Source organism: Bos mutus, chromosome 21, assembly GCF_027580195.1.
Source record: "Bos mutus isolate GX-2022 chromosome 21, NWIPB_WYAK_1.1, whole genome shotgun sequence".
NCBI classification, from domain to species: domain Eukaryota; kingdom Metazoa; phylum Chordata; class Mammalia; order Artiodactyla; family Bovidae; genus Bos; species Bos mutus.
Genome location: NC_091637.1, coordinates 16,763,639 through 16,791,159, shown reverse-complemented (window position 1 = coordinate 16,791,159; position 27,521 = coordinate 16,763,639). Strand labels below are relative to the sequence as shown.

Sequence of the window (27,521 nt, the reverse complement as noted above, 5' to 3'; positions counted from 1 at the left end):
ATGGATAGCTGGGGAGTCCACAATACAAGGCAAGCAGCTGGCAGGTAGGGCTTGTCAACATGCAGTTGAGTCACTCTTCAGACCTCAGCTGAGTCACCCATCTTCTGTCCTTCCTCTGACTGAGACCCTCCTGGCCATCCCAGGAGTCAGCAACACTGCCAAGGAGCCTGTCAACAGCCTGTTTGGGTGGGAGTGTTCACATTAGCCTCCTAAGCCACCAGCAGCCCCCGGGGACCCAGTCATCAGCTTTTGAATATGCAAACACACCATGCATGTGACCCCCAGTCACAAACACTCAGTGTAAAGCACACAGCTGTCCACATAGGCTGAGTGACTTAAAAAATAAGCCTCCAAAGGATGCATCATTCCATCTTGGCTTTTCCTCTCAACAGTATCCACAGCTTTGGGCCAGTCCAAAGACAAGTAAATCTCTCAGTGGGTGGGACCTCCATATTAAATACAAATTATGGATCAGAGCATATAACCTAGCAGTACAGGCTATGTTTCAAAAAAAAAAAAAAACAGGAGAATTTTTTTTTCAACATTAGTCAACTATAGACTGGAAAATAGAAGGGAAAATATCATAGTATTAATAATTATTAGAAGGTGAGAGCTTATATGCTTCAGTGTTGTTCCAACATAAATGTCACTGTAAGAAATGATATTTCATTTCAGTACTATCAAATCAGATACTTAGTGTGCTGGGAGAAATGATTGGAACTACTTTAAAGCTGCATTAACCAGAGAAACTACAAAAATATTTATATTCTTATGAAGGAAGGAAGGAATGTCCCTCATGGGGGTGTTTAAGCACCCTCCATCTTTGGATAAATGGTAATGCTAAACAAAAAAAATGGAAAGATGACCTTAGAATAATAACCTCAGGACTCAACTGGGATTCGGCTTCTCAAAGTACAAAAGTCATTTGCAGTATGCTCAGGATGGAAATTTCTATACAGCTTTACAGCTCATAGATTTCATTATATACCTCAGACAAAAATCACCGAAACACCCAACTCTGGGCTAACTTCCTCTCCCCAGGGGGCCCCCAATATGTAAAATTACTCACCATCCTCTTGTTCAGTCTGCAATTCTGCTCAGTTGCTCAACAACAATTGTAAGAGCAGAAAAACAAAGGGAAAGGGAAAACCAGTCCTTTCAGAGAGGTGTTTCATATGCAGAATAGGATCTTGAAAGCAAAGCCAGGTCTGGCACTGTTAGGACTTTTCTCTGAGCCCATTCCTTCTCAGTGCTTCCTTATAGAGATCCCGTGCAAAGGCCATGTGGAAAATTTCACAGCACCAATGCTGAGTCCATATCTGAAAGCCATCCCACTGGGAGAGCTTCTTTCACTGTTTGCCATTTCCAACAGACACCGTGTGTGTTGCCTGAAAGATGGAGTGCTGGTGAGGGCCTCAGCCTATGAGTCACTTAGTTTTCAAACAACAGCTCCAAGCGCCTTTGAGTGTCTGGCTGATTTATTGTGAATGGCACTGATACTTATGTGACTAGAAGCTGTTAGCCTGAATTGGTGCTTGGAGAAACAAAGTCAATGAAAGTCACCAATCCAATAAATCTGTGAGCGATGCATGGAGTTGTCTTTTAAACAAGTGACTGGCCCATTTCCATCGAGAAGCATATGGCGAGAGAGGCACAAGTTGAGAAGCGTAACTTCTTGAGTCACAGTAGTCCAGAATTTTTTTTTTTCCCCAATCCTATCTATGGGTTTTGAATGTCAAGAGAGTGAACAGAATCCTAATGCAATAACCCTCCAAGTACTTTTGTTTATGTGTTTTCTTTCGACCTTTACAAAAATGTTGCCTGGCAGGAAGGAGCATGAGTGTGTGCTCAGTCGCTCAGGCGTGTCTGACTCTTAGTGACCCCATGCACTGCAGCCCGGCAGGCTCCTCTGTCCATGGGATTCTCCAGGCAAGAATACTGCAGTGGGCTGCCATTTCCTCCTCCAGGGTTATCAGGAAGGAGAGGAATCCTTAATAGTATCTGCATTTCATACATGAAACATAGAGGTTAATACAGGCAAGCAATGTACTGCCATTAATTGGAAGAGGGAGGTCTTTACTCTGAATCAGATTGATGTTTGTAAATAAAGATTAATTCATTCTCATCGTTTATTAATTCAGTAATAAAAACAATTCTTCAGGCCACTGTTTATAGACAAACTGACGATTTAACACAATTGATAGGTCAAACTGGTTGGTCAGGAGCCCTATGTTGAAAAATATCTCTGAGCAGATGGGAAGTTAGATAATGTTCATCACCCACCTGTCACTCCCTGAACTGCCTTTGATGGCTAACAGATTTCTACGAGCACCGGATCATGGAGATGCCAAGTGCTTCCTAATGGTTCCAGGAGAGGATCAAAGCCAACGCGGTGGGCTTTAACACTGGCAAGGTCCAGGAACACTTAGGGTTGAATAGAAGTCACCCAGGAGTAGTCTGTCATCTTGCCTAACACATTTAGAAGAGGCTATTGCCCTGGCACTGTCACCATGCCCCTTATTTACGGTCCTCTAGTGGGGGAGTGGGACAAGCAGCTCTCAGAGCTACCCAGCTGCTCATACAGATAATACAGCTGTAGGAAGAATATGATTCATTCCAGCCCTTTCCTTCACCGTTAAGACACGAGTCCCAGGCCCGCTCATCTCAGGGAGACCTGCATCAGGCACACACTTCTGTCTGCTCTGTGACAGCAGGATAACAGAGAGCAGCTGAACACAAAAGACAGAGAAACACCAACCATATATGTCTCGACAATATCGACGCCCTGAGCTATGCCTTTTTTGATGATGCATCGGGGACTGGTCTGCGTGTTGCAAAAGGAAAGAAAATGTTCTCATACATAAAACAGGGCCAGGAAGAGGTTCCATAAAAGGCAGGGGTGCCTGTCTGAGGTGGCTCCCTACCACTCGCCAGAGAGGGCAGACGATTGAAATACCAAATCAGCAGGCAGCCACAGATTGCTTCCAGGATCAACACAGATTGTGCTGCCAGGGAAAGCATTCATTGAACTAGTTCTTCTGCAAGATCAAGGGTGCTAGGCCAGACTTTCCTGGAGACTTCTTCCTCTTTCAGACTAGACAGAAGGATCAATGGGTATGCAATAGCTCTCCATCACGGTGCATTGCTGCTGGACAGAAAGCAGAGGTATCCCTCAGCCTCACATACCTGATAGGGACCCTGATTGCAACCACAGTAGCTGCTCTCCATGGTGTAGCTTCTGGACACCCCCATCTCTCTCCACACCACTACCCGGGCTGTGGATGCCCGAGATTTCTCCACAAGGAAGCTGCAGCTGCTCATGGTAAACGCTGGTGCGAGTTTATCAAGGATTTTGGGAAGAGTCTACAATTAAGAAAATCAAAGTATGGTGAGTTGCAGAGGATTGTATCTATGCATCATTAAAAAAAAATAATAACTTCTTAGTATTAAGCATTTCAATATATCAAACACTTAATATATGCAACTATAAATCTTATATCAATTCTAAGTATTGAGTACCAATTTTTAAATCCTTTTCTGTAGTTATTGTTACTGTTTAGTTGCTAAGTCATGTCTGATTCCTTGTGACCCCACTGACTATATCCCATCAGGCTCCTCTGTCCATGGGATTCTCCAGGCAAGAATACTGGAGTGGGTTTTCATTCTTTCTCCAGGGGATCTTCCTAACCCAGGGATCGAACCTGGGTCTCCAGCATTGGCAGGCAGGTTCTTAACTACTGTGCCGCTTGGGAAGCCCCTTTTATTCATTTTAAAGATGAGGAAACTGAAGCTTAGAAAAGTCAGAAAGAATTAGCTTAAGTTCAACTACAAAGTGGGTGGGATGGGATCCAAATGCCAACATGGCCAACTCCAAAGACTATGATCTTTCCACCTCATCTTCCTGCATCACTATGAACCACTGTTGCAACATATACCCAGCCTCATACATTACTGTGCTGAGCCCCACGGGAAGCCACAGACTTCACAGGGACCTGAAATTTAGAGAGTGGCTCAACCCAGACTCCCTGTCTTCTGGCTGGGTTTTCACTTATCTCAGACATACGGACCACTGGTGCTTCTTAAGCAGGAGCACATATACAGTTACTTTTCTTCCTGAAAGAGTATAACTGCCAAAATGAACTTCTCAATCTCATCCTCTGATCTATAAATCTGAAGTCGGGCCAATTATAAAACTTATAAAAATCCATACTCTCTGGATTCGTACATACCACGTGAGGTCACTTAATTTCCATTTAGAAGGTAACCGTATGTCCTGTGCGTGTGTGCAGTCGTTTTAGTCATATCCGACTCTCTGCAACCCCATGGACTGTACCTGCCAGATTACTCTGTCCATGGGATTTTCCAGGCAAGAATACTGGAGGAGGTTTCCATTTCCATTTCAGGGGACCTTCCTGATCCAGAGATCGAACCTGCGCCTCTTGCCTCTCCTGCACTGGGAGGCAGGTTCTTTACCACGGTACCGCCAGGGAAGCCAGAAGGCATCAATAGACCCTAGTCTATCTAAAGAGAGGGGACAACTAGTCCCTGGACCTTCCCAAACCCCAAGGATGGCATCCCAGAGTTGATAGTATACCAATACTACATTTAGACAGTTCAGAACTTTTGTGATATGAACACAGAGGGTTCTCTCACTTCGGTGTTAGCAAAATCTCCAAATATTAGCACATAGTAAAAAAGTATACAGATTAGATAAGAAATGGTATAATGTCAGTCTTTGGACAAATTGCTGGGAGAAGCTGAAGAAGTAGAACAAATGGATGAGAATGTAAATTAAGGAACTATTTTTCAAGAAATGCAGTTTTTGTTTATTTCTAGAACACTGAGCAAATCTCTTAATATCTCTGGTTCTTACTGTCCCCATGCTTAACATAGCTATCAGATTAATATAAGGATTAATATAATTAATTATAAAAACATTGGACATAAGTATATATTAATGTGTTTATTAATGTAATTTACTATGATCTCTAAGTTCCTACATAGGCTTCAGACCTATAGCATCATAATTTTAAGGGAAATGAAGTATAAATGTTATCCTCAGAGTTTCTCCAATTCCTCCTAATTGATTTAATCTATCCACTCTTGGGGACTTCCCTGGTAGCTCAGCTGGTAAAGAATCCTCCTGCAATTTAGGAGTCTACAGTTCAATTCCTGGGTCAGGAAGATCCACTGGAGAAGGGATAGGTTACCCACTCCAGTATTCTTGGGCTTCCCTAGTGGCTCAGATGGTAAGAATCCACTTGTAATGAGGGAGACCTGGGTTCAATCCCTGGATTAGGAAGATCCCTTAGAGGAGGGAATGGCTACCCACTTCAGTATTCTGGCCTGGAGAATTCCATGAACAGAGGAGCCTTTCATGAACAGTGGAGCCTGGCAGGCTACAATCCATGCAGTCACAGAGTTGGACATGACTGGGAGACTTTCACTCACTCACTCATCCATTCTTGGAGCTTCCCAGGTGGCACCAGCAGTAAAGAATCCTCCTGCCAAAGTGGGAGACACAAGAGATGTGGTTTCGATCTTGGGTTGGGAAGATCGCCTGGAGTAGGAAATATCTACTCACTCCTGCATTCTTGCCTAGAAAATTCCATGGACAGAGGAGCTTGGTGGGCTACAGTCCACGTGGCCAAAAGAGTCATACACGACTTAGTACACATTATTCTTGTCCCTCTTTTCCCATGATCCCTCACACTGTGTTTTTCCTTTAAAGTGTTCATCATAATTTTCTGTATGTAACTAGTTGCTTATTTGCAATCTCTTCTGAAGCCTAGAAGTTCCATGAGAGCAGGTCTGTATCTTCTCTGCACATGGATCAGTGCTGCTTATAGGGAGTACTTCATAAACTATTCATGGGAAAAAATAGAATCTGCTTATCTAAGCCTTTAAATGACTGCTTAAATAGACATAAATAGAGAACATTTCTAGTTTTGAGTCTGTACAATATTGTATTGAAAACTATAGCTTTGTATAGTCTGAAGTCGTGGAGTCTGATCCCTCTAGCTATGTTTTTCTTTCTTAAGATTGCTTTGGCTATTTGCGGTCATTTTTGTTTCCATCAGTTCAGTTCACTTCAGTCGCTTAGTTATGTCTGACTCTTTTCGACCCTATGAACCGCAGCACACCAGGCCTCCCTGTCCATCACTAACTCCCGGAGTCCACCCAAACCCATGTCCATCGAATCAGTGATGTCATCCAACTATCTCATCCTCTGTCATCCCCTTCTCTTCCTGCCCTCAATCTTTCCCAGCATCAGGGTCTTTTCAAATGAGTCAGCTCTTCACATCAGGTGGCCAAAGTATTGGCATTTCAGCTTTAACATCAGTCCTTCCAATGAACATCCAAAACTGATCTCCTTTAGGATGGACTGGTTGGATCTCCTTGCAGTCCAAGGGGCACTGAAGAGTCTTCTCCAACACCACAGTTCAACAGCATCAATTCTTCAGTGCTCAGCTTTCTTTATAGTCCAACTCTCACATCCATACATGACCACTGGAAAAACCATAGCCTTGACTAGATGGACCTTTGTTGACAAAGTAATGTCTCTGCTTTTTAATATGCTATCTAGGTTGGTCATAACTTTCCTTCCAAGGAGTAAGCGTCTTTTAATTTCATGGCTGCAGTCACCATCTGCAGTGATTTTGGAGCCCAAAAAATAAAGTCAGCCACTGTTTCCATACAAATTGTAAAATGTTTTGTCCTAGTACTGTGAAAAAAGCCATTGGTAATTTGATAGGGATTGCACTGAATGTGTAGATTGCTTTGAGTAGTACAGTCATTTTCACAATATTGATTCTTTCAATTCTAGAACATGGTATATCTCCCCATTTTTTTGTGTCATCATTGATTTCTTTTATCAGTGTCTTTTAGTTTCCTGCGTACAGCTTTTTTGCCTCCTTAGGTAGGTTTATTTTATCAACTAAAGTGATTGAGAATACTTGAATATAATTTCGATTTATCAATGCTTTGCCTTGTTGCAAAAAGTTTAATCTGACATCATTTAAATGATCTCTTCTTTCTTAAATTAAGTGAATCTTCTTTTCTTAGCTAGTATAATCTCTCTCCAAAAAATCACAGACTCTATTAATGGCATGAATTTGGAAAACTCCATAATCTATGATCCCTTTACTGGAGCCTTGGAGCCTGGAGGATGTGAAATTTACAAAGTGCAATGGGAACATCCTTTTACACCTCTACAGTGGCAATTTATCCATTCATTAAATACTGGGTGCCACACCATCTCATTTACAGTAAAGTCTTGCTATTTCCTTTTTGATTTTACATAGATGGATCTAGGTCAGGGTGAGCAATGAAGATGATGATAGCTAGGATAACTGGAGGTGGTTTGATATGTTTTGTTTTTAAATGATTAGGAAATTGACGAACTCTACACATGAATTGATCCACTGGAGACTTACTGCAATGATTCCTAGGATCCCCCAGCTTGAGTGGGGAAAGAAGGCTTGGGACATTCGACTCTTCCCCAGACACTTTCTCTGTGTCTTAAACCTAATTTCAGTTTCCCAAACATTGATATTGTTGTTGTTGTTGTTGTTGTTGCTGCTAAGTCGCTTCAGTCGTGTCCGACTCTGTGCGACCCCATAGATGGCAGCCCACCAGGCCCCAACGTCCCTGGGATTCTCCAGGCAAGAATACTGGAGTGGGTTGCCATTTCCTCCTCCAATGCATGAAAGTGAAAAGTGAAAGTGAAGTCGCCCAGTCCTGTCCGACTCTTGGCGACCCCATGGACTGCAGCCTACTAGGCTCCTCCATCCATGGGATTTTCCAGGCAAGAGTACTGGAGTAGGTTGCCATTGCCTTCTCCTAGATAGCTTTTCACTGAATGCTTACTATGCATTTTGCATTCATTAATTCATTTAACCATCACAAGTCTTTGGGGTAAGTTTTATTGTGTGTGTGTGCTCAGTCATGTCTGACTCTTCGACCCATGGCCTGTAGCCCACCAGAATCCTCTGTCCATGGAATTTTCCAGGCAAGAATACTGAAGTGGTTTGCCATTTCCTCCTCTAGGGCATCTTTCTGGCACAGGGACAGAACCTGCATCTCTTGTGTCTCCTGCATTGGCAGATGGATACTTTACCACTGTGCCACCTGGGAAAAGATGCAAGTTTTCTCATTATCTATGAATATTGTTAACTATTTTTTGGAAAAAGAGAGCAAAAATTCGTGGTGACTCTATATTTAAGGCTGGATAGTATAGATTCTTTAACTCAAGATGTACTGCTCATAAGAGATAATTTTATATAGGTCAGCATGATCTAGTAAGATGAAATGTTTTAATCCAAGCTAGTTTTCTAAGTAAGATTATGCAGTTAAGCTTCTTGAGGTTTATCACCAGTACTCTGGTTGAGCCTTAGAGTAAATAGGACATGGAAGATAAGCTGCTGTTTCTGCATTAATAGCCTTGGGGGAATTCTAGTGATCAATAGCAGTTATGCTTCTAATAGGCACGAATGAAGAGGGGGGAGCAATTCAGGACACGGGAAGTATTTTCAGGTGAGATAGAAGTTTGGTGGGTTTTTTCCCCCTTTTCATACTCACTAACCCTGAAGGTATTTCATATTCAGTAAATTCATATATCCAGAATGATAAGTGGTTGAAAGTGAAAGTGTAGTCTCTCAGTTGCAAGAGACTCTTTGTGGCACCATGGGCTGTTGCCCGCCAGGCTCCTCTGTCAATGGAATTCTCCAGGCAAGAACACTGGAGTGGGGCTTGAACCTGGATCTCCTGCATTGCAACAGATTCTTTACCATCTAAGCCACAAGGGAAGCCCCTAAGAAGAGGTTGGTACCATCATAATTGTGATACTGTCATTGCAGTAAGAACTATATATATTGGCTCTTCATTCCCAGTTTTGATATGAGATTCCTAAAACACTTGTAAATTCCTATGTGATAAGAATAACAGGAGCATATTTTCTTCTAATAAGGGGACTCTGGGTGGGCTCCTGAATCACTCCTGGATCAGGGCTGATCACTACTTCTCTGTGAAAGATTAGAGATGGAGTTAATAAATGATCAAGCCCATGTGAAGAAGTTTCCATAAAATCCAAATAGAATGCAAGTGGGGGGAGCTTCCAGGTTGGTGAAGCCTTCCATACACTGGAAAGTAATGTACCCCCACTGCGACTCCACACTTACAGAAACTTGGGACCCTCCCGTATCTATATATCTTTTCAAATGGCTGTTTATCTTGTCAGTGACAGTTTGCCACTTGCCATCCAATTCTACAAGGGTTAAATCATGAGCTACTGCAATTTTATGGACTTAATTTTTGTATCTCCTCATATCTAGAAAAGCACTATAAAATTCTTCATGGTGACGATTCTCCTCGTGACTAGCAGAAAACTTCTGCAAAAAAAAAAAAAAAAAAAGTTTGATTGCATGTATTACCCCTTCACTAAAATCACATATATACTGACCTTCCCTCCTGCCTCTCTGGAGCAGTTTTGCAGAATTATCTGGGGTCCTATCTCCCGAGCTATAGTCCTCATTTTGTCCTCAATGAAACTTAACTGGAAACTCTCACTTTGTGCACTGTTTTAAGTCAAAAACCTGTATCCTTTAGCATATCCTTAACTAAACTGGGAAATGTAAGTAAGTGTTCCTTTGAATACTATGAACTATTCTAGGAAATAACCAGACCCAAAGGGAAGGAGATCATGGAAACCCTTGATTTGTAGCTGAGTCAGACAGGAGTTGTGGGTAACCTGGGGACTTACTACTTGCAACTGGTATCTGAAGTGGGGGGGATGTCTCCTGGGACTGAGCCCTTAACCTGAGAAATCTGATGTTATCTCCAGGTAGACAGTGTTAGAATTCAGTTAAATTGTAAGACACTCAGGTGTTGTCACAGAATTGCCTGGTGGAGGGAAAATGCAAATACCTGATCCTCAGCAGTGTCAGAAATGGCCTTCCCAGGTGGTGCAGTGGTAAAGAATCTGCCTGCCAATGCAGGAGATGCAGGAGACATGGGTTCTATCCCTGGGTCAGGAAGATTCCATGGAGAAGGAAATGGCAACCCACTAGAGTATTCTTGCCTGGGAAATCCCATGGACAGAGGAGCCTGGCAGACTACAGTCCATGGGGTCACAAAGAGTTAGACATGACTTAGCAACTAAGCAACAGTGTGAGAAATGAAGTGTTCTGTGTAAAAGGAAAAGAGAAAGACAGAGGAGGAGAACCAGGTTTTTCCAACAAGTCATTTTTTTCCTTTTCCTGTATAAATTTTAAAGAAAGGCCAATTTTTATTTATTTATTTATTTTTTTTGGTGGGGATAACTTGACCTCTTGACGTCTTCCTAATACCCGGTAAGCAGCAAACTTGTCTACTTTATCCCAACAGGAAGAAGTCCTTCTTTCCTTTTCCCTCCTTGACCCCTCTGGGTTCAGTGTGGGGATAGCTGATCTCTAGCTACTGGAACCCAGAAAAAAAGAGAATTAGGTTCAGTGGATCACTGTCTACTTTTTATAGTATGCGCACACAGAGGAATGTGGATGGTGAAATGCCTTAATATTTTTCATCCCTTCATATTTATTTAAGATCCTTTCCAATTCAGTATCATTTTAGTCCTTCTGTAAATACATAACAGGGGCAGTGTTTTCATTATCCTTGTTTCACAGGTGACAGAATGGTGGTTCAGAGAGGTGATGTTAATGGATCATAGTCACACAGTTAATAGTTACAAAGTCAGGAATTAAAATGAGGTTTCCTATCACTATATCACATCATACAGGAAAAAGAAAAATTGAAAGTAACCAGGTAGAAAGACATTATTCATCAAAAGTGAGGAAAAGATACACATGCCTTCAACCTGCATGTGCTATAATCCTATAGTTAAAATAATCAAAATGCTTATTCAGGAAAATAATGGTTGAGGCAAGTCTCAAAGGCAAGAATCTGGACACAAATATTTTTATGTCATTCCCCCTAATGACTTACCCGGTAGCTGACATCTTCCGAGAGATTCGATGTACCTACAGTAGCCTCTGCTTGCCACAAGGTCTCTTTGATGCTGCAGCCATAAAGGAATACATTCTTCTTTTGGGAGTGGCCATGGAAATCACAGAAGACCTGCAATGACCAAAGAAAGAGAAGCTAAATCTGCTAGTTTCTTATATGCTTAAAATGTCAACTTTCTTAGGTAAATACTGTTTACTTAGCAGAACCAGACACATGGGGACCACTGTCGACTTCAGCAAGAGTTCTGTAGGTAGAGTTATCAAGGATGAAGTTAGGTTGGAAGGACCTCAGGGTCAAACAGGATGTAAAGAAATATAATTCATGTAAAGCTCTTCTGAGAAGTTTTCTTATGATGAGGGAGGAGACAGAGTCCAAACCAGAAGAGGAAATAAGAAATAACCTTTAAGAAATAGCTATTTATATCTTCCACTCAGTTTTAGATTGATTTTTTTTATATTGAGCTTCATAAGCAGTTCATATAGTTTGGAAATAAATCCTTTGTCAGTTGCTTTGTTTGCAAATACTTTCTCCCATTCTGAGGGTTGTCTTTTCATATCATTTATGGTTTTCTTTGCTGTGCAAAAGATTTTAAGTTTAATTAGGTCCCATTTGCTTATTTTTCTTTCTATTTTTGTTACTCTAGGAGGTGGGTCAGAAAAGATCTTGCTGTGATTTATGTCCAAGGGTGTACTGTCTGTTTTCCTCTAAGAGTTTTACAGTGTCAGGTTTTATATTTAATCTATTTTGAGTTTATTTTTGTGTATGGTGTTAGGGAGTGTTTTAAATTAGAACTTTTATATGTAGCAGGACCAAGAATCTATTATGTAGAATGAAAATCAGAAAGAGAAAAACAAATACCATATATTAACACTTATTTGTGGAATCTAGGAAAATGTACAGATGAACCTATCTGCAGGGCAGGTATAGAAATTCAGAGGTAAGGAATGGATGGGTGGACACAGGGAAATTGAGGGGGTGGAACGAACTGGGAGGTTGAGTTTAACATATATACACTGCCATGTGTAAAACAGAGTCAGTGGGAACCTGCTGTATAGCACATGGAGCTCAGCTCGGTGCTCTGTGATGACCTAGATGGATGGGGGGAGGCTTGGAGGGAGTCTCAAGAGGGAGGGGACATATGTACACATACAGCTGATTCACTTTGCTGTACAGCAGAAACTAACACAACATTGTAAAGCAACTGTATCTCAAAAAAAAAAAAAAAAAGAAATCACCTTTAACAGTTTTTCCATACAAACTCCAATTAATAAATATAGAAGAAATGAAGTAAATAGAAAATCACCATTAGAACACCGTTTAATAATTGCTGGCAAGATGGATGCCAAAATTAATGAGAAAGATTTGTGGAGCAAAAGGGTTATTTGCATAGTGTCAAAAATCTCTCCTCCAAGATGTTAACTACAGAAGGAAAAACAATAACTTTACCATGGAGAAATCTGGCCGACATTACCTTAACCAAGTAACCAAGGTAAACATCACCAATAACAGACGCGGTGACAAAATTCATATTGAAGAAAAGTTTAAAAATGACTAGCACTCTTTAAAATCATTGAGGTCATGAAAGACAAAGAATGTGTAAGGGATTTTTGCAGAGGAGAAACTAAGGAAATATGAAATCTAAGTATGATGAGGATTGTGAATTAATCTTGAAACAAACAAAAAAATTGGTCTGCAAAGCTTGTGAAACCCATATGAACTCTGTCATTTCATTTATAGCAGTGTTCCAATATTAACCTTCAGTTTTGATAATTGTACCATAATTGTGCAAAGCATTAGCATTAGGGGAAAGTGGATGAAGTATGTATGCGTGTGCTTAGTCGCTCAGTTGTGTCAGACTCTTTGCAACCCCACGGACTGCAACCTGCCAGGCTCCTCTGTCCACGGGATTCTCCAGGCCAGAATACTGGAGTGGGTAGCCTTTCCCTCCTCCAGGGGATCTTCCGCACCCAGTGATTGAACCCAGGTCTCCCACATTGCAGGCAGATTCTTTACCATCTGATCCACAAGGGAAGTATATATGGGTATTGTCTATTTTGGGAACTTTCCTAAAATTATTTCAAAACAAAAATGAAAAAATTATACAGTATAATCTTTAGTTAAAATCTAGAATGCAAAGTTAGGTTGTTTCAACATCAAAAATAATTCAATGTGATTCCCTACATTTATAGACTAAAGAAAGAACTAATATGATAATCATAATAGATGCATGAAAATGTTTGATAAAATTCAATACCCATACAGGATCAAAAAGTAACAAACAATCTTATAAGACAGGCTCAAGGATATATTGCACAACACAGTTAAATAGCCAATATTTTGTAATAACAGTATGTGGAAAGTAATCTATAAAATTGCATAAAAATAAAAAATGTAAAAACATATACATTTACAGACAGAATTTCCTTAACCTAAGAACCATTACCTAAAAAACAGTTAATAGTATAATTTTTGATGAAATATTATGCTTAGTCCCTGAACTCAGGAAAAGACCTGGCACTAAGATTCAATTGTAATTGATGGTATAATTGAAGGAAAAGAAAAATAAACGTAAGAGAAAAAAAACAGTATAAGATTTTAAAAGAATAAATAAAATTGTCTTTTATCTCCCTATATAAAGATTGCTAAATGCAGAATATAAAAAATCTATACATACAAATTATTGCAAAATTGCAGGTAAGAATGTCAACATATAAAAATCAAGTACATTTATAAATACTATAAATGTACCCAAAAAGCCTAAAGTTTAAAACAGTATTTTATATGCCATGAAATATGAAATGACCAAATTGTCAACTTTTGCTGGATCATAAAAAAAGCAAGGGAATTCCAGAAAATCACTTAACTTCTATTTCATTGACTACACTAAAACCTTTGACTGTGTGGATCACAAAAAACCTTGGAAAACAGTATTTAAAATAGCATAAAAGCATGAAACTCATAAGAATAACAGACATTATTATTGGTAAAATAATACATAAATTGATCAATAGAGAAAAGTAGATATTCCAAGGAGAGTCTCACAGTCACTTGATTCATGACAGAGTTCACACACTGGTGCAGTGGGAAAGGATGGTTTTAGGAGGCTTGAATCCCCAGGTAAAATATATAGAAAAATAGAAGTAAATATTTATCCTCATAATATGTTAAAAAGTATCCATATAAATTATAGATCCTAACATGGAAGATAAAATAATAAAGTCACTTGAGGGTAACATAGGTTACTATGTTTGACCTTGGAGCTGGGAAAGAGTTCTTAACGAGGACGAAAATAAGAACTAAAAATAAATAAAAACATTAAAAAACTAGATACATTTCATTGAGAATTTTTTTTTGAAGCAAAAACACCAGGAGAAATGTGAAAAGGCAAACCAAAGAGTGAAATAATATACCTGCAGATAGATATCCAACAAATGATTCATCGAGAATGTATACATGTATCAATAAGAAAACAACAATTAATGGACAAAAAAAGAAGTTCCAAATGGCTGTTAAGCAAATGAAAATGTACTCAACCTCAATCGATATCAAGGAAATATAAAACCACAGTGAGACACGACTGCATCTAATGTGTTATTAGGACTCGTAACATCATGAAAAGAAAACAGCAGAAGTGGAACTCTCAAACCCAGCTTGTGGGACTATGTCACCATACTGCTACTATAGAAAACAATTTGGGAATGTCTTCTAAAGCTGAATATACACGTATTCTAGAACCTGCCCAACAGAAATGCATACATTGGGCATGAGAAGATAGCAAGAATATATTGGGTTGAACAAAAAGTTCGTTCGGGTTTTTCTGTACCATCTTAAGGAAAAAACCTAAACAAAAATTTTGGCCAACCCATACACAGCAGCATTATTTTTCTTAGCCTAAATCTGTAAGCAGTAGAATTGATTAATACGTTGTGCTATAATCATTCAACAAAATACCATCCAGGATTGAGAATGCAAGAACAAGCTAGATGTGAAAGAGCACAGCCGTATGATTTCCTTATATGACATTCAAAAACAGGCAAAACTATTACACTGAAAGACGTTAGAATAATGTCTATGCTTGAGGGTAGGAGGACATTACATTATGGCCTGGTGTCTGGGTTGTGTGTGGTGTTCTGTCTCTTGGTTTGCTTGACAGTTACATGGTATGTTCATTTTGTGAGAATTTACCAAGCTGTAGAGGTGTAATCTGTGTACTTAACACTAAAATAGAATGCATACACACATCTGTGTTTCAAAGAGACAGAAGTCCCAGAATTTTGTTGAGGTATTTCCTCACATTTGTTCCTTAGTTTCTAGAAATGTAGTCTTTATGTAATAAGTTAAGTACCCAGCGTAGGTAACTGAAGGTGCTTGTCAGATTTGCTAATGATACAGAATTGAGGATAACTGAGGGAAGAATGGGCTTCTTAGCTGAGCTAGTGGTAAAGAACCTGCCTGCAAATGAAGGAGACATAAGAGACATGGGTTCCATCCCTGGGTCAGGAAGATCTCCTGGAGGAGAGCATGGTAATCCACTCCAGTATTCTTTTTTTTTTTTCCTACCAAAGTTTATTGTTCATTATCATGTCTATAACTAAAGAGAAATGACATGAATCCACAATATTTAGTACAGTTTAACATATTCCATCAGTTTCAAAAGATTTAACATATTAAAAGCCTGTTTCTAAATTTTTTCATAAGTTTTATGTCATTTAAATATTAATATACAATTAGGTAAAATTCAGAGTATATTAGAAAACAGGAAAAATTGAATTATAAAGATCTCATTAACTCGCTTAAGGGATTAAACACATACCTGCACAAGGGGAATTTTTTCTTTGAAAACAGAAATAGTCTGACTCATTTAATACAGAAAATAATCAGCAATATATTTTCTTTTTTTTTTTAATTTTTAAACTTTACAAAATTGTATTAGTTTTGCCAAATATCAAAATGAATCCGCCACAGGTATACATGTGTTCCCCATTCCAGTATTCTTGCCTGGAGAATCCCATGGACAGAGGAGCCTGGTGGGCTACAGTCCATGGGGTCTCAAGAAGTTGGACACAACTGAAGCTACTACACACATATGCACAAGAGGGTAATAATGACCTTGAATGAGTGAAAGCACAGTAAGAGCGGAAATGATAAGTGGCAAAAGGAGCAGAATTCGTGGAAACTGAAACACTTAAAGTAGAATAAATGCAGCTCCTACAATTAGACGCAAACAGTGGCAAAAGGAAAGAGACGTTCAGCGTAGCAGTAGGTTTTGAATGAGAGATTTGGAGGTTTTAAATGACAGTTTGCTCAAAATGAATCAGTAGCCATGGATGTCAAAATTAATCATAAATTGCTTCTGGAGAAGTTAAAGTGGTCATGCCTTAGGAGAGCAATCAGTCTGATATACCTCACACTGGTCAATTTATATCTAATACAGTGCTTTTCACTTCTGAGTGTGGCATTTAAAAACAAGCCAGGATGCCTCAGTAAATTGAAATCAGAAAGTCAGGGAAATGGGAATGTTTATAAACACAGATCAGGCTTCCCAAGCGGTACTAGCGGTAAAGAACCCACCTGCCAGTCCATGAGACATAAGAGACTTGGGTTTCAGTTCCTGGGTCAGGAAGATGCCCTGGAGGAGGGCATGGCAACCCACTCCAGTATTCTTGCCTGGACAACCCCATGGACAGAGGAGGCTGGTGGGCTACGACTGAAGGGACTTAGCATTCATGCACACAGAAACACAGATCAACTAACTATACTGGAGATGCTTACCCTAGGCGGGAAAAAAGCTCAGTAGGGTCTTGAGAAGCCCTCCAAATTTATAAATTCTCCCATTTGAAGCATGAATAAATAAACTTGCTATCATTTCAAATGACAGAGGAAGGCAAAAGGAAGGAGAATATGTACCATGGAAGTAGATTTCAGTTGTTGAATATTTATTATCAGCAAGAAATAACTTTCAATGGTTAGAGATGTCCTGCAATGCAGTGTCACACTTTTAAAAACTTCTGTTCTCTGGAAATAGTTTAGCTAAGGCCAGATAAATTGCTATCAACAATGTTGTTGGTTGAGAAATTAGATGAGATGAGCCTGTTTTCTGGTATCTGATCAAGTCCTTTTGTTTACTGATTGAATAAGAAGCTGTTGACACCAGGAATGACCCGGAACATGCAGGGTGCATGCATGGAGCCATAAATAAACACACATATGTAAGAAAGATTAAAAAAGGCAAATAGGTAGATGGTCTGCTCAGTCATAATGGGAGAAGATGAAAACTAATTCTTGAAGAGTAGATCAGAACTGATAAGGTGTGGTAGTTGATGGGCTATGTAAGCAGGGAAGAATTCAGAGATGTCAGGACCGATATCTGGAGTCAAGGTGGTTGGAGTCATCTATGAGGTGAGAGTTTTAAGAACTAAAGGACTTGAAGATATTCTCGATAAATTTACCTTCTTTCTCTTCTCCCTCTCTCTCTTAATTTTAAATAAGAGGAAGCTACTGGGCTTCCCTGGTAGCTCAGATGGTGAAGAATCTGCCTGCAGTGCGGGAGATCTGGATTTGATCCCTGGGTGGGGAAGATTCCCCTGGAGGAGGGAACGGCTACTCAGCCCAGTATTCTTTGCATGGACAGAGGAGCTTGGTAGGCTACAATCCATGAAGTCGAAAAGAGTTGGGATCAACTGCGAGACTAGCACATTAACTTTTACTTTTTCTTCAAAAAGCTACTATTTTATTGGGGGAAATTTTTTAATTGCATTGTGAATTTCCTGTTAGCAGAGAAGTATTTTAGGTATTTTTTTCTCTTAAAAATAAAAAAGGAATTTTATTATTGGGGGAGGGAGGAATCCTTAACTCATAGCTTCAAGTTAAAATCTTAGGCGAAAATAAAATCTCTCCAGCTTCTAGATATCATTGAGCTGTGGGTGTTCCATACAGAGTTGTGAGGAGGGAGTCAGTCCAATGACAAGACAAAAATATTGAAAAAGCAGCGGAGAAACAGTGAATGAGCAGAATAAGTTGGGTTGTAAAGGCTGAGATAATTAGGCAAATGTGCAGAGAAAAGCAGAAACCAGAAAATGTGCCCACAGAAGGAGAAAATGAGAGATTGACAGAAGATGTGTCTAGGGTTTGGGTGTTTTCCAGCTCTGGTTAGACATTTATTCGACTTGTTCAAAATTGCCACCTTGGTTTACTTAAGCAGGTTTCCGTTGTTTGCAAAAAAAATAAAAATAAAAATCCCCCAGGCCAGTGCTTCTCCATCCTGTCTGTGCACTGGAATCTCCTAAGGAGATTGTAGAAATATCAATGCCTGGAGCGCACCTCCAAAGATGTTGATTTAATTGGTCTGCAGTGACACCAGGGTGATGGGATTGTTAAAAGTTTTCCAGGTTTTTCTAAATGTGTAGCCAGGGTTTAGATCCACTGCATGCGTCTCGAGTCTAGAGCGGAGGGTCTGACACGCCATGAAGCAACAGAATAACCTGGAGGACTGGTTGCATCATAGACAGTGGCCCACTCCCCAGCAATGTGGCTACTGAAGCAAGTCTGGGTGAGGCCCAGGAACGTGCATATCTAACAACCCCAGGGGACACTCATGCCGCTGGACATGGGGCTATGCTTTGAAAGCCTCTAAAGGAACCGATCAAATAACTGTTCAAGGTGTGATCTTCTGCCATCATGAATTTCCCGCCAAGTTTTCTCTCTCACGCCTCAGTTTCTCCCTGGGAATAAACACCCACCATTCTCATGAAAAGTGTGCAAACAAATTAGGGCTGTGTCTTAGCAACAGATTTCTCAGCTGAACCAGAAGCTATGCCTCTGTGGTGACAGGTGCTCCTTAGCTGCCGAACTCAACTGGAAAAAAAGAATTTTATTTTTTTCTGATCCTTCAGATTCTGAAAGCTGACATAAATGATAAATTATAGACCTCTGCACCTGTTGGAATGAGCTCCACTCTGCCCTAGGAGTTCTAGTGGCCCCTCAAGATTGAAAATAAAGGAGATGGAGACATTGATCTACTTATTGTTCAAATGACATCCCTAAAAATAAAGGCACGTTAGTTATAGGAAACATGTGTTACTCTACATTGCAGGGGGCAATTACAAGACAATTATCAAGTTATTTCAGTTAAAGAAGCTTTTTTCTTTCTGATTGGATGACTTAATACTCGTCTACTTCCTTTCAATAAAAATCTGTAATAGGTAAGTGGGAAATGTGCCCAGTCATGACACTCTAATATCCATGCATTAATAAATGGCCCTATCTTGCTTATTCATCAGTTGATTCAACAAATATTTGCTGGGTGCCTGCACTGTGGCAGAAGAAATTAAAATTTTAATATAAGGCAATACTGCCCTCAATAACAATGACAAGAACAACAGTAGTTAATTTATTGGAGACTTACAATGATTCAGATACTGTGCTAAACATTTAATATAGATTATCTCATGATGAAGTAGGTGCTATAATTATCTCCTATTTTGCAGCTGAAAACTTAATTGCAAAAAAAAAAAAAAGTAACTTGCCTAGGCTTGCTCAAGCTCGCACCACTATTAAGTATGTGAACAAGTAATTGAACCCGCGTTCGCTCTCATCCAGACTTCATGTTTTAAAACACTTTTTAGGTCGATATTGCCTTTTCCAGGAGCAGTTTTACTGGGATGATCCCACAAGTGAATGTTGCTGTTAATTGCTAAGTCATATTCTACTCTTTGCGACCCCACGGACTGCAGCACGCCAGGCTCCTCTCTCCTTCACTATCTCCTGGAGTTTGCTTAAATTCATGTCCATTGAGTCGATTATACCATCCAACCATCTGTCGCCCCCTTCTCCTCCTGCCCTCAATCTTTTCCAGCATCAGGGTATTTTCCAATGAGTTGGCTCTTCGCATGAGGTGTCCAAAGTACTGGAGCTTCAGCTTTAGCATCAGTCCTTCCAGTGAACATTCAGGGTTGATTTCTGTAGAATTTACTGATTTGATCTCCTTGTAGTCCAAGGGACTCACAAGAGTCTTCTCCAGCACCACAATAGGTGGACATATTACTGTCAGAGGAGAAAGACACACAGTTCCTCTGGAAACCCAAATAAAGACAAGCTGCACAACTCCTGGGGTGTCTTCCACCATGCACTCTAAGGAACGGCACCCCTGAAGTGTATGATGTGGTGGTCCTGGGATTCTTTAGGGGGTGATACCTAAGATGAGCTCCACTGAAGGAGAGCTGTCCAAGCAAATGGAAAAATGAGAAATGACTATGCACATGAAGAACTGCAATCACTCAGAATAAGACTATAGACTGAAAGAGAGTGGATCCTGGGGACAGGCAGAGGTGGGCAGTGATCAGATCCCTGATGTGCATGCTTATCATTGCAGGATGTTTGGACATTTTCCCAACGGTGGGGAAGGAGCCATCAGTATTGTGGTAAAGAGGAGTCATGCACTCAGGTCACCAGAACTGGAGTAAGAAGGAATTGCAGGAGGACTTCCCTGGCAGGGGGCATCCCTGTTGGCTCAGATGGTAAAGAACCTACCTGCAATGCAGAAGACCCAGGTTCAATCTCTAATCCAGGAAGATTCCCTGGAGAAGGGAATGGCTACTCACTCCAGTACTCTTGCCTGGAGAATTCCATGGACAGAGGAGTCTGGCGGGTTACAGTTTCATGGGGTCACAAAGAATTGGATGCGACTGAGCAAAGCGACCTTCCCTGGTGGCCCGGTAGTTAAGATTTCACCTTCTGATGCAGGGTGTATGAGTTCGATCCCTGGTTGGGGAGCTAGGATCCCACATGCCTGAGGGCCAGGAAACCAAAACATTTTTAAAAAATGAAAAAAAAAAAAAAAAAAAGAAGCACTACTGTAACAAATTCAATACAGACTTTATAAATCATCCACTTCAAAACAACAAACAAAAAAACAACAAAGAATGAATTGCAGGGCCTGAGACCAGGCACAAGAGAGGGCAAACGCTTACTTTAAGGGAGAAAATGTAAGTATGGATACAAAGGATGTTTGGCGAGAGAGTAAGAAAGTAAAATCTATAGGAATTAGAGACTAAATGGATTCACAGGCTTAGTGAGGAAGAGGTTAAGAATGATACCTAAATTCTGATTACATAAATAGGCAATATGATGTGCTTTTCCCCAAGGCAAGGGACTTGGGAGAGACATAGATCTGAAGCTCTCGTTTAGTTAAGTTTTGTTTTCTTTGAGCCAGAGTGGTTAGTCTTACACTTGTTCACCCTGAGCTAAACTGAGTCCCTTGTGCCTCACTTTCTTCATCAGCCAAGTGTATACTGTGGATTGGATTACGATTTTGAAATCAGACTCCCATGCGTCTCCCTAGTACCTTTTCCCGTGAATTCCTATCTGAACTAAATTGCAAGGTTAATTTAATTCATGCAAACGTGTGTTCCATCATTTCTTGCTCAGCAAAGAGGCTGTTGAGGGCCCCATTAGTATGCTGCTCACACACCTTCACCATCTTTCCCTCCATTCCTTGGTCCCACCCTGGGTCCTCTATAAGCTAATTGGGAACCTTGTTCCAGAGGTTACTCCCCCCTCATCTCAAGCCCATCTCTCCTAGCCATTCCCCTACTCCCATGGCTCCGCTGTTCCTGATTGTTTACTGCTCTTTCTGCCAGCTTTAAGCTGCTGTGTTTTCCATTCCTGACATCTGGGTCTTGTTCCTGCTTCCTGGCAGCAAGACCTCCACATAATTTATACCCTTGCCACAAGAAAATGAAGGCAAGGCTGAAGCTCGAAGGAGGCTAATGCTGGGGAATGTGATGGAAATCCAAAACCACGATGCTTCCAATTAAACCAAACAAGTCTCACTATAGCCCTGGAGATTCCAGCCTGAGTACAATATTTTGCAGACAACATTCAGCCCAAGTTCTTGAGCAGAGTAAACCTCTCTAGGAGAGAAATGCTATTAGTGGAGTGCTTAGTTATCCAAGAACCCTGTTTGCAAGACCAGATTTCCCAGTCCTTTTACTGACAGGTGTGATCTCTTCTTAGCAAGAGATTCATCTGAGTTGTCAGCAACACCATTCATGTCTGAGGCTAACCACAGGGGGCACGTGCAGAATTTATTCCTATCAATACCTAAAAGAGGCAAGGTGAGGGTGAGGGTTGGCTTCCCCAGTGACTCAGCTGGTAATGAACCTGCCTGCCAATGATGGAGATGCAAGAGATGCAAGAGAGGCAGGGTTGATCTCTGGGTCAGAAAGATCCCTTGGAAGAGGAAATGGCAGCCCACTCCAGTATTCTTGTCTAGAGAACTCCAGGGACAGAGAAAGAAGCCTAGTGGGCTACAGTCCACGAGGTCACAAAGTGTTGGATAGGACTGAGCAAATACACAAACACAACTGAAGGAGGATCTGATGTTCTTTTCTCTTTCCTAGAGTGAGAGATTCTCACTTAAATTGGGCCATTATGGGTCAAAGTTCCAACACGGTCTTAGAAAAGCAGCCTTACTTACACATCAGCTTTGTCTACCTCCAGTGGCTAATTTGGGGTGAAAATTTTCCCATTTAACTCAGCAGAAGGCATCAGTAACTAATGGGTTATGAGATTTCTCACAGTGGGACCCTTTATTAAATATCATAAAATGCTGCTGGAAGTTTTCCGCCATTCCAGAGTTAGGTTATTTTAATGTCCTTCTTTCTAAAATAGCTCAATTACATTGACAAAGCCCATGTACATTAATGCAACATCATGCAGTCTAAAGTGTGGCTTTGTTTTGGATGTAGCTCCGTTCTGGGAACTAATAATGATTTTAATCTCTGCGGTTTACTTAAATGTTTGATATGGGCCAGTCATACTGTTAAGGTTCATGACATACATGTTTAATCAGTATAAAATTCCTGAAAGGAGGCTTTCATTCAAATTTACAAATGAGGTTCAACTTAGCATTGTGCTAAAGTTAAAGGAGGTTAAATAACTAGCACATAGCCACTCATTACTTAATCTTTATTCTGGTATCACGGGAACAATTTTAAATAAAAAAAATATGGGATCAAATTATTATTATAATTTATTTATTTATTTTTTTTTTTTACCCAGGACCTCCATGTTTTCTGTTGCTTGTTTCCTTTTTGGTATGGGGATTTTTTTCCCCTACTTTATCCTCAAATACAAAAATAGGAGAATTCTAGATTCAGTACCTTAGCCTGAGTCAAAGAAAATAAGTAACTGTAACACATGTTCCTTTGCTACTTCTGAAGAATAGAGTGCAGATAAAATAAATTGTGTGTACAGCGTATCCTTAGGTCCTTGGAGACAAGGATTTAGGAAGGGACATGCCATTTCTTCTTGTCCTCTACTTCCGTGCCTTTTTTAAAAAGAAGCTGATGAACTAAAAACATATGCCAGAGGGACAGAATAAGACCAGTAAAATAATGTTAGTAGCTGAAAGTTCTGTTTCATTGGGCCCCAGAGAAGGATAAACCCCAAATACACCCTCCCTGTCCCCTGGAAGAAGGCAGCCTATTTTGTGTGAGTGGTAAATGGAAATCAATGAGCTGCTCACGGAGCACTGCAATCTCTTTACCAACACGTATTCAAATTCTTGTCTGGGAAGTCCCATGGACAGAGGGGCATGGCGGGCTACAGCCCATGGGATTGCAAAGAGTCAGACATGACTGAGCATGCACGCACGCACACAGCAAGAGCCAGGGGGATGGAAACTGATACCTCTCCTAATTCTGAAGCCCAGATGCTCTGCAGCAGGACAGAGACCAAGCAGCTACAACACAGCTCTTCAGAAGACACTGCTGGTCTCGGCTCCTCGGAGCTTGCTGGAGCCTCAGCTTTCCTCCTCTCCCCAAAGCCGTGTCCTACTGCCCCAGTGCAGCATGTCTCCTGACCCCTGTGTGGAGCTCCTGGAAGATGAACATTTCAGTGCCTCCCACTAGTTGATTGTTAAGGCTGTCTGCTCTTCTGGGCTTCTCCACTTACATACCTCTCCTCTGACTGGAGCCTTCTGATTTCTAATAAATCTTCTCAGCCTCTCTACTCTGTTCTGGCAAAGATAATCTCCCCTAAATTGACTCGCACGCCTTTGTGCTGGTCAATTTTACTTTGAACATCCTCCTTTATCTCCTAGCTACATTTCAAAGCTCTGTGACTTTGCTTTGATTTCGTTAATTCTAAAATAAATGGAAATGGAAGTATGTACAAGTACAGAACTTGAAAGAGTTTTGAGTCAATGAGTTTTGTTGTAACTGACTCTTCATTCAAAATACAGAACAATTTCCAATAATCTAGAAAGTTCCCTCCTGGCCCCTCTTATTTAATACCCTTCTAGAGGAAACCACTGTTCTGGTCTAACTCATCTTAAACTTTGTATAAATAGAAGCATAGAATATGTGCTTCTTAATGTCTAACTTATTTCACTAAACATGTTCCTGACATTGGTCTGTGTTTTTGAGTATATCTGTAGTTGATTGCTACTGTCTTTAAGTTTTTATTGTTGAATTGTATTCCAGTGTATAAATATGCCAATACTGTGTGTTTCTGGGCTTATGGATCCAACATCTGCAGCATATTTCCTGATCTTCTAACAGGCAAGAGAGACATAAAATGGAAGTTCAGGACGATAGGAAAGGGAACATAAGATCAGCGTGATGTGAGAGCTATGCCATTAGTTAATAAAAGCTTCCTTTCTTTTGCTCCGTCTGGTGACCTTCAGACACAGAAATCCCACCAAGTCTTCAATTTCACAAGGAAGAAGATAAAAGAGTCCATAATCAGGCTTGTAGACCTCTAAAGAAAGGATATTTCTCTACTAGTTTATTGTGAGTGCAAGAAAAACCTTTACTCATCATTCAAGTACAACTCAAACGGCATCTTCAGTCTCTAGCATTTCCATAACCTTAAGGGAAAGTTACTCAAGCCCTCATTTGTGTTCCTACAACTCACAGGAACCTTGGTTTCAGTTTTTACTGACAAACTTTGTTTCATTTTTTACTACATGGGTTTCTTCACAGACTTGACTCCACTTTCTACCAAAGAAATTATACAACTCCTTAAAGAAAAGGTACCTTCTGGCACTTGGCACAATTATTATACACATGATGTAAATGAGTAGACAAATGGATAACTGCCTGGATGGATGGATGAATGGATGGATGAAAAGATGGATGGATGAATGGATGGAAGGGTAGATGGATGAATCAGTGAATGGATGAAACAATATATGAAAAGGGCTGTATTGCTTAAAACTGAATGAACTGTATGGTCTTTTGCAAGCTCCAGAAGTATCATGACGTTGCTTTCTCCCCATCTCCTGCATTCTCATTAGTCCCAGGAGTTTATATTATTCTACCTGCCAATATGCAAATGTCTCAGTACCATCTAGAGCAGGTAGAACCTCCTAACCACCAGAAATGGGCTTCCTAATGCTTTCAGAAATATTTCCATAAGAGTCAGTGTTTGTGTGGAGTTACTGTTAATTTACAACCATGTAGCACAAGAGACAATCTTGACTCAGTGGAAGACTTCCAGGTAAAGGACAGGCCTGAGTACTGAGTGAGTGGCAGTGCTTCTGCTGTCAGCAGAAGGCTGCTTAAATATAGCCACACAGGTAACTGAAAGGTGATGTTGGCCCTAAAAGAGAGCTTTGTAATGCTACGAACAGCATCTAGCACTCAGCTGTTTCTCACCCACCTCTCAGATGGTCCCAGCAGGAAACGAATCTGTGACTGTCATGTTTACAGTTAATTAATGTTTATTTATATTTTTAAACAAGGCTTTCACCTACCATGCTTTAAAATAAATGTTCTGCTCTTCAATTAGAGGTTGTCAGAGTGGAGAGGAATCCTGTTTGTTACGGATAGAATGTGTGTATGCTTAAAATGTGTATCAGGGTGGAAACTCTTTTTCTGTAAGTCTCTCTCTCTCTCCTCCCAGAGGCTGAGGCTTCCTACTTAGAGAGACACTTTTCAAGATCTTGACTTCGAGATTGGAGCTCTGCTATGCATGAGGCCCCGGGTAGGGACTTTCCAAGTGGTGCTAGTGATAAAGAATCCAAGCCAATGCAGGAGATACAGGTTCAATCCCTGGGTTGGGTAGATGATCCCCTGGAGTAGAAAAATGTCAACCCACTGAAGTATTCTTGCCTGGAAAATTCCATGGGCAGAGGTGCCTGGCAGGCCACAGCTCATGGGGAAAAGAGTTGGACAGGACTGAGCACACATATGCAGGCCATGAAGTTATTTCTAGAGGGCAGACAGCAGATTACAGTGTCTCCTTGGATGAAGAGTGTGAGGTAGCATGAAAACGTGGCACATTTTGACCAATGTAGAATAAGTGTTCTTAAGGGAAAAGCATGTGCTTTATCCTTTTGCAATAAAGCACTGACTCAACAAGCCTGAAGCATGTAAACCCTATATTCTCCAAAGAAAGGTCTGACCCTGGACTGGCTCCTGGGAGGTCACCTTGACTTCTGTGGAATATCCTAATAGACAAGAGTGTCTTTCTTTACCTGGGACCTTGGGCCACGTTAGAAGGTTGATGCCATGTGATATATGGTGGGGTTCTTGGGCCACAAAGCTTGACCTCTGAAGAGCCTGGAGACTAAGATTAGCCACGTGGACACCAGGGCTACAAAATGACTCCTGAGGGCTTCCCTGGCGGCTCAGTGGTTGAGAATCCACCTGCCAATGCAGGGGATAAGGGATTGATCTGTTGCCGGGAAGATCCCAGTATGTCTCGGAGTAACTAGGCTCCCGCGCCACAACCACTGAAGCACGTGCACCTAGAGCCCACGCTCTGCAACAAGAGAGGCCACCACGATGAGAAGCCCGAACGCGGCAGTTAGAGAGTAGCCCTCACTTGCCAAAACTAAAGAAAGCCTTCATAGCAGCAACAAAGACCCAGTGCAGCCAATATATAACAACCCTCACTAAAAACCCTGGTGGCTCAGGGGAGCGTCCTTGTCTGACAACATTCTACCTGTGATCACACGTCATAGATGGAGAATTAAGCATTGTCCATACAACTGCGCTGGGAGCAGACACCTGGGCTTAACACATCCCCTCAAAGAATAAGTGATGAAGGGAGAAGGGGTTGCAGGGTGGAAAGCCAGATCGACTCTACTTCCTGGTGATCCCAAGGACATCATCTGACCTCTTAAGGTTTTTGAGGTTCAAGTCAGCTTCTAAATTAGATATTCATCCATTGTTTCACTGGATACTCATTGAATGTGCCACTGTTTTAATCGTATAGTATATGGTCAAAAAGTGGTTAATGGTGGAGATGATTGTTTGAATTGGTCCATGTGTGAGCTTCTGCAAATTAGTTTAAGCTCCTTCAGTGAGGTAAGCACTCTAAATCTGTACATATGCCCTCTGCACTTTTGCAGATAGATATGTTCATAGTTTGTAGTCCATAAATGATTACTTTCATACAGTTACGTGGCTAGTATTACCTCCTATCTTATCTTGAGCCTAAGCCTCTGAATGTTGTTTCTCATCAATTGCACATTTACTATAAGCTCGAGAGAAAAGCCTACACGTGAAAGT

The 27,521-nt window shown here is 40.7% G+C and overlaps 1 protein-coding gene across 3 annotated transcripts in view; it reads right to left on the bottom strand.

The window, feature by feature from the left end:
* AGBL1 (AGBL carboxypeptidase 1) overlaps window positions 1-27,521 on the bottom strand; it is a 926,786-nt gene that overhangs the window by 387,352 nt on the left and 511,913 nt on the right. For all 3 annotated transcript variants that reach the window (XM_070358226.1, XM_070358228.1, XM_070358227.1), the window contains exons 20-21: window positions 10,981-11,112; window positions 3,187-3,363 (exon numbers count right to left, since the gene is read on the bottom strand). In XM_070358226.1, the coding sequence (XP_070214327.1) occupies window positions 3,187-3,363; window positions 10,981-11,112 (309 nt within the window). The remainder of the gene's footprint in view (window positions 1-3,186; window positions 3,364-10,980; window positions 11,113-27,521) is intronic.